Source organism: Ambystoma mexicanum, chromosome 5q (assembly GCF_040938575.1).
Source record: "Ambystoma mexicanum isolate Mex_15411 chromosome 5q, UKY_AmexF1_1, whole genome shotgun sequence".
Lineage (NCBI taxonomy): Eukaryota > Metazoa > Chordata > Amphibia > Caudata > Ambystomatidae > Ambystoma > Ambystoma mexicanum.
Genome location: NC_090933.1, coordinates 882,213,119 through 882,227,488, shown reverse-complemented (window position 1 = coordinate 882,227,488; position 14,370 = coordinate 882,213,119). Strand labels below are relative to the sequence as shown.

General features: G+C 47.0%; 1 protein-coding gene across 3 annotated transcripts in view; it reads right to left on the bottom strand.

The window, feature by feature from the left end:
* The window catches only part of DPY19L4 (dpy-19 like 4), a 1,351,687-nt gene that overhangs the window by 885,257 nt on the left and 452,060 nt on the right, over positions 1-14,370 (bottom strand). For all 3 annotated transcript variants that reach the window (XM_069621372.1, XM_069621373.1, XM_069621374.1), the window contains exon 6: positions 7,799-7,944. In XM_069621372.1, the coding sequence (XP_069477473.1) occupies positions 7,799-7,944 (146 nt within the window). The remainder of the gene's footprint in view (positions 1-7,798; positions 7,945-14,370) is intronic.

Genomic DNA, 14,370 nt, shown 5'->3' with positions numbered 1-14,370 from the left:
GCCACATATGGTGGCAATGTTCCCACTAGTTCAGAATCTTCCTTTAATGTATTGTGTTGTGATATTAATTACTTTCTTATTCCTCTTTTGTTAATTTGTGAATTTGATACTATTTTCTTTTGAGTGTTTGTTTTTCACATTTTAAGTTTGTATTTTATGTAAAAATCGAAATTTCATTTTGGCTGCTTCCTTTAGCAAGTTAATCAGCCTGTTGAGCTCAGTTCCCAAACCCCTCCTAAACCCAGTCTGGTATCTTTGTAATTTGCCCACCCTCGTAGCCCAGTCAACCAAGTCACTGAGAACGAGACACGCAAACATTTTGCTTTCACTATACAGTAGAGAGATAGGGTGATAATGATTTGGGTAGGCCCCATCTCTCTTCTTATAGATCAGGATAATAACTGCACAGTTCCATGAGACTGGTGTGTTTCGTCTGAGCAGGATTTTACAGAAAAGGATGTAGAGTATGGAAGATCACATATTCGGATCAGCCTTTAAGACCGATTGATTTATTGATTGAATGATTTATTTATTTATAGATCGAGCGCTTTACACCAAGCCGATTCCACCCAGCTGCTCTGGAATTGGAAGATCTCTTTATTTATGTGTTCAACTGAAATAGAATATCCAGATGATCAAACCGGATCGGGCGTATAGATTTCTTATAAACTTTACCAAAATGTGCCAGCCACTCTTTTTCCTGAATGTTATTACTCTGCATGGAACTCTGAAGTCCATTCATCGCGTTGCTCTTCTCCCAAACATTCTTAGAGTCATGTTTATTTACAATAACAGCATTGAGGCCCTCCTTGTGGCCCCAACTCATACCTATATCCTTTCAACCCCTTTTTGAATCTCTGCTTCAAACCTCTAGCTTTTTTTGAGATAGAGACTCAAATTTCAACGATGGACTTATCTCCCTTCTCAGTTCTTTCTTTTTGGTTTGAACAAGGGCATCATAGGACTCACGTCAATTGTCGCTCTGATGGCCTTCCTCTGGAAATCTTCGCATCAAAGCCATAAAAAAAATGGCAGAAATTTGCGAGTGAGAATGGCCAATTTCGCCTCTAATAAGGCGTCATGTATGAAGGCCAGAATCATCCTATTATAGTTATTGTGATTACGAATAGTCCTGGAATTTTATTTCCTCCATGGTTTATAAGTAAAAGAGCAAATCCAGGGTAAGAAGTCTTAGCAACGGTACCTCTTATTTCCAGATTTAGTTGCGAGTGGTCACTAAGATCCGTCTCCCGTACATACATATCGATGCATAAATCAAACAACTCTGAGATCAAAACAAAATAGTCCAACAAAGCTGACCTATTCCCTGACATACAGATATGGATAGCGGGACTATCACCCCTAGTAGTACCATTCACAATCTTTAGGTCCCAATTCTCAAAGAACTCCGCCCATATTTTCCCGTCATCTCCGGTTGGTGACTTATTGCCTCCTCCATGGGTTCTATTTTTGTATTCCCTCCCCATTAATTGCGAGCAGTCTGCATTTAATTCCCAAGCTAACATTATATGGGTCCCATAGTTCTCACACAGAAAATAGCCCAAAACCTCTGCCAATTATTCCCGTTAGAATTAAGTGATTGCTCTGGCAGGGATTGTTATGGATATTAACTAGCAAGAGTGGTCTGTGTTGCAGTACAACCTTTAAAATGACCCTAATCACCAGAAGACCATATATAGAATCAGATATTACCTGTGATTCAACCAAGACCGTTCTGTACCAAAATTGTGAGACCTCCTGAGGGGCTCCCCCCACCCCTTTAATGCCAGTTGCTGATGAGTATAAAAGCCATCAACGATAATGAGTCCGTCAGCCACATCTCCTGCAAGAACACAATTTAATTACCCTTGAAGATTTGCTGTCTTTTTCCAAAAGGAGCCTTGGAGAGAATAGAATCCCAAATCTGAAAGGATGGTATCCAAGCTATAAAGAATAATAGGTTCCACTTTAGGGATAAAGAAGCACAATGAGGGCAGATCCAGGAATTTACTTAATTTGGAATGAACACTTTTCATTTGTTCCAATAACGGTAGAGACCGAGCTTTCAATCTATTTTTAGATCAGAAAGTGACGTTTTGTTAGACAAATTAAAACTTAGTATCGTAAGGAGGGTACCAAAGTCAACCGATCAACTGCCCACATCATAATGTTGGGCTTGGTTGCATTAGAGAAAATAATTTTGGACTTGGATTCCTTTACCAAAAGGTTATTCCCGACTGCAAACTCAGAACACATCCAGTATTCTCTGGCGACCGAAAGGGGTCTTATCAAAGAAAATAAGATTGTCAGTGAAAACAATCGAGTTTAACTTCAGACCGAGTTTTATGGAATAGGTTATAACTTGGTACCATAATTTGTCTATATCAGAAATGTATGAATTAAATGGAGTATCGGGCAAGGATACAACCTTGTTTAATACCTATGAAGGTGCAATAGGTCTGGACAGAGCGCCTTCACTGGTGATTCTGATTGAAGTACTCTGATGAAGGTAATTTTAATGCGTCCAAGCACAAGGTCATATTTGGTTCTAATAGGATGGATTACAGAGCGGACTACTTGCTTCCTGAGTCCAGCAATGTCGGAGTATATCTTAAAAGAATGTATGCAGCCATTACAAACATTTGGTTAGGTGGCAGCCCCTTGGTACTGTCACAGATGATATCTAACGCCAACGTGCGATTCAAGGGCTTTTATTAGAAACAATATACGTTATTCAGATTTGCAAGGCAATGCACTTGGATTGGGGTACGCTAGTGGGCTCCCCCCTCTAGTAGGCTTGTACCTCCTAGCCCAGGCACCCCCAAATCCTAGTGTGGTAACTAGCGGTAGGTAACCCCTGCATCTAAAATCTGACAACGGTGATTGCCTAGGATTCATTCCAAGGGGTTCCCAATCCTGATACTCCCCATATCAGATTATTGAAAAGTATCAATATTGTACCTTCAGAGGCAACCGGCTTCGCCCTCTCCTTCCACTTGTTCCCTCTTTCGCCTTTCCCTGATGGTCTTAATCTCCACTGTATTCCAACTCTTCACCCTCTCCCTCACCTCCTTTTCTAGTCTCCACCCTCTCCACCAGCCTGTCCCTCTGATGTTCAAACCTCCCCTTACCTTTCCCTTCTCACTCTACACCTAGTCTCTCACTCGCTGACTTACAGGCTCACTCACACTATATGGTATCAATCTCACACTACCACCACATCACCTTTAAAACTCCCCACCAAAATCTCCCCAATGCTCCACTCTATTGTCCATCCTACACCTGGTCTCTCAGTCCATCTCCTTTCCTCCTGACCTCACCTGAGTACCCCTCACTCGGTGATTCTTTGGCAGGTCTTTTATACTTCCGTTCTGGTTCTAGCCTCCCTCCTCCCACAACTGGTCCATTGCTCCGGTACCTCGCCCATGCTGTAAATCTTGACAACCCCTTTTAGTCCCACCCACTTTCCACGCAACAATCAAAAATGGTTTTGGCGCTAAACAAGTCTGTTTTTGCTGTGCCCTAGCATCTTCTGCTGCCGCAGTGTGTCCAGTTGCTCCTGCGCAATGTGTGACTCCTTGAGCACTGGAGCTTCGGAGACATTGCAGCACTGCCGGTTCCCCATTCAGCCTGCTGCTGTCTGGCAGCTGCGGGGCATGCTGGTATGGTTAGTACTGAAATAAATCTAACAGAACATGGACCAGCATTGAATTGGCAAGGTGTGGAATGTTTGACTGTAGCACCATATTCATTCAACATGCCATGCATAGGGGAGCAGAGACTGGGACCGCCCCAACCCCCTCACCCCACCTCTGGGGCAGAACTGTCTGTTGAAAACCCAGGTAGGCCTCATGTCCCAAGTTGGGAGGAGTCCCTGTTCCCCCTCCCCACTCCCCCCTTCCCCCTCACCCACCCACCCTACATAGTAATCATGTCGTTGAGGTTCGTCATCCTGGCAGGATGTTTGGATTCTTCACTACAGGGTTGAGGTGCTCACTAGTTGGATGATGTATTTGGCTGTGCGGGTCTCAGACAACAGGGTTGGTTGTAGTGAGACAAAGTTTATGCGGACCCATGATTAGTTCTCATTTTAATAGTTCTTATACCTTTATAAATAGTTCCAGTGCCATAGGTTATTGTTTAGTATTATTGTTACAAGTTGCCAAAAAATTACCTGTCAAAAACCAAAGTATCCTAATTTGCAAAGTTGCACAGCTCTTTAGGCTATACTTTTACATACTGGCCAGGCTTTCTGAAACTTTAACTCTAGTGATTTTATCTTCAGCGGATAGGTTTGTCTAGTCTGGTTTGGAAAAGGACTACTATCAGCATAGGATTTGATTTCTGTGTAGTGTAGGTGCTCTGTCTCTTGGTAGTAAATCCTTGTATGCATTCTGTGAAGAATCCTACGATTCCTCACTAATACCCTGCCTAAATTCTCCTGCCAGATGGCCAGGGAAAGGCAGACACTTCCTGATCTGGACCTTGGTGGTGGTGTACTGCAGGAGGATATCACCTGGGAGGAGACAGGGCCCAGGGAGGTGAGGAGATCCTGGGGGATAAGATGTGGTATTTGTCATCTGAAAGGAGTGCCCTTTCTGGGTTACCGCAACAGGTGATAGCATATTGCTGTTATAGTGTCCCTGAGTCACACATACAATATGTGACTAGTGATACAAGCTGTTAAGTCTGAGCCAACCTTGTCAATAGAAATTCCTTGTAAGTATAATAAATACCCTCCTTACTTCCTAAGGTATAATAGCTTATAAGTTGAAAAAGTTAACATTGTTTAAGGGGACTACAAGTCCCATAGTCCTAGAAGTACTGGGACAAGGAAGAGGGCTGAAGAGGCATGCAGTTGTAGTAGTCAGGCAATCAAGCCTAACAGCCCAGACCTGAAGAAAACTGGGAGGCATAAAAGGCCCCCTCAGGTGCAGGCAATTAGGAGTGGAAGGAGCTGGAACTTTGACTGGAATGCGAGCTGTAGCAGTAGTAGCAGAATGAAGAAATCACAAGGCTGGCAAACCAAGCAGAAGTGGGAGAAGAAGTGGGATGCCGGAACGTGGCGATACCCGATCTCACCTGCTTGGTCCAAGAGGGTCCTGTTCCCTTAAACTCTGAAGTGCAGAGACTGTGCAGTGAAAGACGTGCAGGAGAGAGGTATTTTCACATTTGAACCCGATTGCTGTGGTTGCCGAACTGCGGATGTGCAGTAGACTGAGGTAAGAAATAATTATCAAGCCTGGGTCTCGGGAGTGAAAGGAGCTCCAAAACAGTGTGGCCGGACCAGGGATGACTCTTCAGGAGAAGGGTGTGGGTTACCAGCGAGCCAGGAGCAGCAGAAATTCTGGTAGAATTCCGGAAATCAGTGCAATTCACAGAGCAAGTGTCTAAGAAGCCGGTGAGTGAAGCACTGCGTTCTAACACATTGCATGAACATTGCCGGCAACAGTATCCAGCTCCTTGATAACTTGTGTAAGACTTTAAGCCAGTAGAAGTTGTTTGTTGAATCTAAAATACTCTTAGCAATAGAAATGTAGCACTTGCGTATAACCGTAAAAGTCGTAAAGCGAGAGAAGCTAATGTGACTAAAATCCATTGTTCTTCTCTTCCAAGACTTCTTGCTTGACGGAGTGATCGCATGTCCTTAATTAAAAGGAGGGAACGCTGCTAGGACCTTTACCGAATACCTAACTTGACAATACAAGAGTTACAATCTATAACTTGTGAAAACTACATCAGAGAATGGTCACGTATGCCTAATTGCGATTCCCAAAGGAGGCCTGAACCCTATCCTTTACTTTCACACGGTAATACAATTAAATACCAATCTTTAAACCCTGAAACTATATCAAGAAGTGGTTGTATGTGCCTAATTCTGAATTTCAAAGAAAGACTGAATTATATTCTTTATTCTAACATGGAATAGCTTTCATTTTAAGAAGTTCAAGTGTATAACAATTTAATAAGACAAGCATTGGCCAAGCCAAGAGTATTTACACTGAAACCAACCTTTCCCACAGTTAAGAAGCAATTTAACTGTACTGTGAAGTTGATAACAGTGGATTGGCTTGTGATACAAGTGTGCAAGTATTACCTGCAGCTAAGAGTGGCACCAAGGTGTCTGGGTAATTAAATGAGCTAATCAGTGGCAGAAAGGTGCAGATCGAGTTGGGGAAGGGAGACTGGCTGCTGGTAAATACTATTTTGAAGTTGACACAACCTGGTGTGCCAGAGTCTCAAAGGAAAACTCAGGTTGTTATTGTTGTGGGAGACAGACGAGAGGCAAAGAGGTTGCCCCTTTGGAAGAGAGTTATTCAGAGGAAGAGTACCTTGCCTACTTAAAGTTATTAAAGCACTTTGAATTATATCTTGTTGAAGCCCGTCTAAAAGTCCAATGTACTGAAGCTGTGGTAGTTGTCAAAAGTACTGAAGCAGTAGTGGTAGATCTGGTTTTCAGTGGATGCAAATTGTAGTAGTCCAAACAAAGGCGTACTGTGAGACAAAGGTGACTTTTCTCATAGTGAATGAAGTAGAAGTGAAGTTGTTGAAAGTTTAAACAGCAGTACTAAGAAGTCATCCTGACAAACCACTGTTAACCAAGAACTGTGCATCACTTAATTGTGGATATTGCATTTCTTTTTAACTGTGGCAAGTCTTCTTGAGGAAGATGATAATGCATCATGCCTGTGATAACCATTGGTGCACTTTGGAGAAAGTGTATATTTCACCAAGAAGAAGAGATTCACTAGTGGAACTTTGGTCAAGAAACATTCATTTACTTTGAAATATCAAATACTGATTTGAGACATTTCTTTCTTTGGTTGACCACCAGCAGACCTGACTTTGAATCCTGGTGCAGGGAAATCACCCAGGACATTAGAAGGTTATTTGGAAACTATGAATGTTGTTCATGTGATGTTACATTTCCATATATTTTCTTTGTATATCTGTTGCTTAGTGCAAGGGCCAGTTATCCTATGTTACAGTGTGTTCCCTTAGCTTTGGTTAGGCAGGGAAATTCTTAGCAGAGTAGGGATAATGAGGTATCTTAACTTAATTTCTTTATTGAAATGGCAAATGTTGGCTCAACAAACAGTTGTCCGCCTCACATTACTGACCCCTCACAATGCCCTGGAAAACTTGATTACTTCTTCCAATGTAATATTAGGTTGTCAACTTCCTGTCTGTTTGACAACACAAGCCTCTCTCAGCACATGGTTTCGCTTTGTTGCCTTGATTCTCCTGTTCCTTTGGGCGAGTCATCTCTTTAATCTCAGAAGAGTCGCACCTCCACTGTGATTGGGGGGGGGGGGGGGGGGACGGATGGCCGTTGATTTGGCTACACTTCCTTCACTTAAAAGTTCTTATCGCTTTGCACCAACCTACTTTCAGAATCAAATATAGTTTGTGAGTGACCGCTCATTTATTAGGACCCACCTCTAGGCATTCATTCATTTTGAAATGTATGTCAATTATGTTGGTCATTGTTGCCTACATTTTAATAGGAGATTTATAATCATGGATTTAGTACTTTTAGCACAAACATTGCCAATGAAAGTGCTCATGTTTTTCTACCATCTAAATGTATTCAATAACCTTTAATTGAGAAAATAACACTGACAATTTCATTAGATTTCAAATCATTAATTGTACTGTAACCTATACAATTCAAATGTCACAATCATCAACTAACATTGTGTGAAATAAAACGACTAGCAATTCCATTAATGTTATTAGGAATAAGGGGTTTACTGAGGCCTTTATCTGACTGCGAAACATATCACAATTTGTTTACCTGTTGATAACAAACCATGCTGCAGTGAGAATTCCTGCAAAACAGGAGCCACTCAAGATCCAGCTGGTGACAAACAAAGAAGACATATAAATTCCCTGAAGCATGAGTACTATGCCAATATAGAAAAACACTGGATCAGGAGCATCCTGCAACAAAAGAAAACAATGCATTAAAATACAGTGGTGTAGAAGGCCTTACCATAACAGGTAACAAAACTAACTTTAAAGGGTAGCAGTTCCTTCCAAATAAAATGTACAGTATTTTTATTTGCCATACATTTCCCGCAATAAATGTGGATGGTTGGTTTGGGTGCAGCAATATTTTATGTGGAGAGGTAGAAGTAGGGGAATGGTGTGAAGATGCAGGTGGTTCCAACACATTTTGCAGGTGAAAGCAGTAAGAACTGTGTAGCAAGAGGAGACCACCAGGGGGCGCTGGGATGTACCAATACATCTCTGTTACTCTCCTGCCCTGGGACCGTGTAAAAAGACTGAGCGCCCCCTCAACCCCCCCATGAGTGATAGCCTTGCCCCCCCCCCCCCCGGAGCAGTATGAATCCCCCAGGCGCGCTTTGAAGCTACCCCGGCGCTCCAACTCGCCCGCTATCTGGAGTGAAGGACCGTCGAAGGTGGGGGTGGAGTTCCTAAGGTTACCTCCGGGTTCAGAAGCCTGAGATGAACAACCAAGCACAGTGCCAACTGGGAGGCCCGCTCGCCCTGAGTGCTGGGCTCCACACACCACCTCACCCCCAAAACAGACCAGCGGATCGAGGAAAGGGGCCATCATATCCAGTGAGGTGGGCACCTGTGGGGGTGGTGTGGGGGGAGCCGCCTGCCCGCTCCAGCTGCTGTTCCCTGAGGCCAGCGCTAACTCAGCCTCGCCTGGGAGAATCCCTGCCGTGCGAGTGGGGAGTATCGCTCCGCTGATGATCGAGGAGGCCGGGAAACCTTCCTGCTACCCACCCCCCCCACTCCCTTACATGGATTTTTTCGCCCCACCGGACACGGCTTCTCCCTCCTCTGCAGCGAACTGAGGAGAGGGGGTGCCAGATGCAGTGCAGACACCGCCTGCCTGCCAGTTCCATGCACCTCCCTCCATAGGACCAGAGATAAGTGCCTGCAGCATGGGGGGGGGGGCCGGAGGGGAGTGGGGTCCCCTCTTGTCCAGAAGCCTTCCTGAATTGATTGCCTTGCATGCAGGGCCCTGGGTGCCCTGACCGACCGCCCACCAGACACAACCGGAGCACCCTGTGCGCCCAGACCTTGCTACCAACCCTGCTCCGGTTGTCTGCCGAGTGCGCAAAGCTGAACCTCTTACATCACCTAGCCCCTCTTATCGAGCCCAGCTCCAGATGCCCATCGCCGGCCCACCCTCGGCAGGAATGCTGCCCTCCCCCTCCCCCTTCCTCACCCATCCCTGTGCCAGTGAACCCCAGCCAATCACGAGGGGCCCATCGCGCTGGCGTAGACAGAGCGTCCCTGCTATCCTTGGCCCAGCTCTTTTCTCTTGTTGGCCTAAAACTACACAGAGCACCAAATAAACCCACCACGGTGGTCTTGACCGGCGCCAACTCCCCAAATACCCGTCATTGGAGAGGCTGCCCAGCCGCCTAGGCCCTGTAGTGCCTCCCCAGACCCCATGCACGGAGTCTGGGGGCAGGAAGGGGACAAGTAGTGAGTCTGCCAACCCGAGCCACCTATCGCGGGGCCCCCGCCAACCAGCCCAGCCCTCTGCTGGCCCCAGGGGTGCCCCGGGGCCAGAGACCTGCATCGAATCCGGAGGGGAAGGATAAGAAAAGTCAAGAGAAGAGCTCTCTGCAGAGGAGACCTGTGCGAGGGAGTACCGCATCGTGATCCGGCCCCCCACTCTACAGACCCACTGGTCACTATCTGTCAACTACCTCTCTAGAGGGTGCTCCCACCCCTTCATGGCCTAGGGCACCCCGCTGCAGAAACAGTACAGCTCTCCACAGTGTTGAGACTGAGCTCAGGAGTGTAGTCGAGCTTGCTGGGGGAGTAAGGATAAAAAGACAGAACTAAAATGATCAAGAAAAAGGGCAGGCAAGGGGCTCTCTACCTGGTCTATTAGCAGCCGGGGGGCAGGAGCACCTCTTTTCCCTTTCCTGAAGAAGAAAAGAGAATAGACCGCCATTGCCCGCTACACCGGTCCTCCCCATATAAAGCTCTGAATGTGCCCCGCATAGGCCCAAGGAAACCAGTTTCTGGAAGAAGTGATACCCGCACAAGTCCTGAGCAGCCGCTCAGTCGAACTACCCCTAGAGCCCACAAAAACCCAGACCACACAAAGTTCCTGTGCTTTTGACATCACCCGGAGCTCTTAGCGCTTTGTGGGGTCCCCCCTGGAAGCCCCGACCTCCCTGCCCTGGCCCTCTGTGAAGCTTTCTCTGGATCTTCCCCAGGCTGTGAGCCCAAACGTCTTGGAAAAGGCCACCTCCCAGGTCGTCCAATGACGGACTGGGTCGAATCGCTGCAAAAAGTTCACCATTCCCCAACAACCGCAATGGAGGCAGTCAGTAAACACGCTAATGTGCAACCAGAAGTAATGGACGCCCACGCAGTGAATAAGAACATGACAGCCCTTCTCAAGGAGATCTGTGGCTTTAGGGGGGACATCAGCAAAAGACTGGATTCCCTAGATAAAAAAGGCGGACCCTGTAGATGACCGAGTCCAAGCCCTTGAAGCGAACCAGACATCAGTCGATCTATTAGAGACCCAAAGAGACATGCGCTTGGCTGAGCTGGAAAGGAGGGAGGAGAAATGCACTCTAAAACTTGATGACTTGGAAAACAGGGAGCGCAGTAGCATTCTCAGGTTCCTGGGGATCCCAGAACGGGAAGGTGAAACAGACTGACATTGTAAGGATTGTCAATGTGGTGATCAGCAAACTATTTGACGACACCAACACCACTTAACCAACCATTAACAGGGCACACAGAGCGGGAGCCGCCACCAGAGGCCCCAGGTCGATTCTGGTCTTTTTTCACTACTAGTTGGAAAAGAGTAAGATACTAGAGTTGGCGTGCAAGAAGGGCCCAATCGAGTGGGAAGACGCGAGGATCACAATCTACCAAGATCTCTCGGCTCTTACCCTGGCGAGAAGACGCCCATGTGGCCCACTAACAAAATGGCTCCAAGCCAAAGGTATTCGGTACAGATGGGGCCACCCTTTCTCCCTCTCATTCGAGTATGATGGCTACAAATACTCCCTGGTCACAGAGGATGACATACAAAGGGTGACCCGAGAACTCCTGGGTGAACCCACCCCTGAGGTCAACCAAGAGGGCAGAGGAGAGGAGGCGGTGAGTTCTCGAAAGCCCAACGATTTGCCCAACTGGTTCTGGGAGAGGCGACGAGTCTGTGGCAATAGAAAATGTCGGTGGGCGGCCCCGACCTCCCGCAGATCTGTCAACAATTGACGCCAATCCATCTTCATTTCACTTTAAAAGAATGAGGGGGCGGACACCGCTCTCGACGTATGCCTCGGATAATCCGAGATGAACTTCGGTCCGTAGTCCCGGGGTAATCCCTTTTACCAGGCCAATTACTTAGCCCAGTGACCACCTGGGGTGGGCGAGGGGGGGGGCCTCGGGGGAAGAAGAGGACTAAATGCTGGCGTTTGATTCAGTGGTTGAAGTTTTGGGGGAGGCTCAGAGCATCCGTTGTTTACTATTGCCTATTAGCCTAGTGGAGGTAGACGTTGGTGGCCTGGTTGGATGGCATCTCCTATGTCGCAGGCAATCCAGACATTGAGGGGGGTAGTGAGGTAAATTGGGGGGGCAGTTTTGGTTATTTTGGGATTATGCTTGCTTGAATCTACCGAATGGGGACTTGAACTTGTTAGAGACAGCTCCTTCAAAGGAGTACCTGCAATTGTCAGCACGAAAGAGGGAGGTGGGTTACGTTTGCATCCCTAAAGGGTTTTTGAGAACAAAGTACCCCTCTGATGGCTGATGCAACTCTCTCGATGGCATTGGGTTCGCTGAATGCTCGAGGTCTGAATTCTCTGAATAAGAGATCATTAGTGGTGAAGGAATTTAGCAGGCTGAAACTGCACTTTTAATTCTTACAGGAGACCCACTGGGCAAGGGGTAGGGAAATGTCGCTCAGATCCAGGTGCATACAGGACGTTTTTCACGCTTCATTCCTGACTAATAAAAAAAGGGTAGCGATTAAAAAAAGAGGAAGGGTAGCGATTTTTGTGTCTCCCAAATCACACTTTGTACCAAAGGCCCAGCGCAAAGACCCAGAAGGCTGCTTTGTAATGGTGAAAGGGGAATTCGGGGGTAAGAAAGTGACACTAGTATTGATCTATGCCCCTAACGAAGCTCAGGACCAATTTTGGGTGGGGATAAAAACAAAAATCATGGCATTTACCGAGGGGATCCTCTTGGTAGGTGGCGATTTCAACATGGTCCTCCAACCTGAGAAGGATAAGAAGTCCGAGCAACCTTACTCTGACTTGCAATACCAGAGGAAGATAGCTCTCTCTTTTCATAGCACTGACACATTGCGTACAGGCGCTATATAAATAAACTATCATATCATATCATAATCATATCCAATGATGAATTTGGACTCCTAGACTCCCACTCGACCCGCCAGGGTCGTAACCCCCTTTTTAGATTTTTCTCTAACCCACACTCCTCCTTCTCCAGAATTGATTATGTCCTGTTCGACAAATCGCTGCGCAAGAGAATAGTTGACTTTGGCGTTGAGCTAATCCTGTGGTCTGATCATGACCTAGTTCGGGTCCAGGTGGGGATTCCCCCGGGCGCTCCAGAGAGCTCGAGATGGACCTGCAACAACCTCTTGTTGAAGGACAAAAACTGCCCAGTACCTTTCCGTAGCCATAAAGGAATACTTTGCAATTAATGATAACGGGGAAGTGGGGGAGGCAGGAGTCTGGGAGGCTTTTAAGGCCATGATCCGAGGGGTCTTAATTGGAGTGGGGGCAGCGAAGAAGCGGTTAAGAGCTAGAGAGGAGAAGCACCTTAGAGAGAAAATAGAGGTGATCCAACCAGGGGCAAACGTCGATCCCAAATGTTCCCGGGTAAATGGGCAGAGCTTCAGCAACTCGCAGCGAAACTTGCCACCCTCTTGGTTGGGAAGACTGAAAGAAAATTGTCCTTCCGAAAACAAAGGTATATAGAAAGGGGGGGGGAGGGGAGAAGGCGGATAGGATCTTAGCTTGAAGACTGCGGGAGCTCAGAAACAGTAGAAGGGTTGACTCAGTCCGACTTCCTGGGCTAAATGTCTAGACGACTCGGGGATAGCAGAGCAATTCCGCCTATATTATGAACGTCTCTATACATCGTAGTACTCGGGAGACGGGCCTGAGGCTGACAACTTCCAGGACTCCAGTCCAATCCCCTGCCTCCCGCCGGTGAAAGCGGAGCCCCTAGAGGCCCATCACGCCTCAAGACGTAGTGGCATTGCCACCATGAAAGGGGGTACCTCCCCGGGCGATGGCTTCACGATTCTCTTCTACAAGTCCTTCTGCTCCACTCTAGCTTCGTTCCCGTCTAAATTGTTTAACGCAGCCCTGGACTCGGGGTCCCTCCCCCAGTCCATGTTGTCAGCCTGCATCATGGTCATCCCAAAAGAGGGGGAAGGACCCGTCGCTCTGCCAATCCTATCGCCCTATCTCTCTACTCAACACGGATGTGAAGGTCTTAGCCAAACTACTTGCTAATAGGCTGGCCCAGCATCTTCCTTCTCTGATCCACGGAGACCAAGTTGGCTTCATTCTGGGTAGGCAAGGGTCTGACAACATCAAGAAAACCCTGGACCTGATGCACGATTCCATGGGTGGATTACCACTTTGTATAATGGTCCTTCCAAGGTGGCGGTTAACAGGATGTTTTCTGCTCCATTTCCCCTCTCCAGGGGGACGCGCCAAGGCTGCCCCATCTCTCCCCTCCAATACGCCCTCGCAATGAAGCCTCTTGCCATAGCTATAAGGTAGCACCAGGGGATCAAGGGAGTCTGATGTGGGGATCTCTATTTCAAACTCTCTCTCTCTCTTTGCAGATAATATCCTCGCTTATCTAACAAATTTGAACGTCTCCCTCCCGCGGCTCTTAGACCGGATACACACATTTGGGGTCTTCTCGGGATTGAAAATAATAAATCCATCAAAATCATGTTTCATGCCTATGGGAAAGGGGGACAGGGACCTTGAGGAGAGAGAAACTATGAGGAGTATCCGAATAGAGCACACGGCCAACTCCGTACCTGGGGATCCTCCTCCCAAGAGATCTGGGAAAGCTTTTTGAACTGAACTCCCCCCCCCCCCCCCCCCATCCTCTCCAAGATAAGAGTGGACCTCCAACGGTGGGCTCCCTCGACTCATGGTTCGAGCGCATGGTATCCATAAAAATGAACATTCTTCCCCGGCTACTCTATCTCTTTACCTCTCTCCCGACTATTTTACCTGATGCATTCTTCACATCCCTACACTCCATGACCCAAAGATTTATCTGGAATGATAAGAAACCAAGAATCAAATACATTATCCTGACTCTCCCGAGGTCACAGGGGGGCGGTTTGGT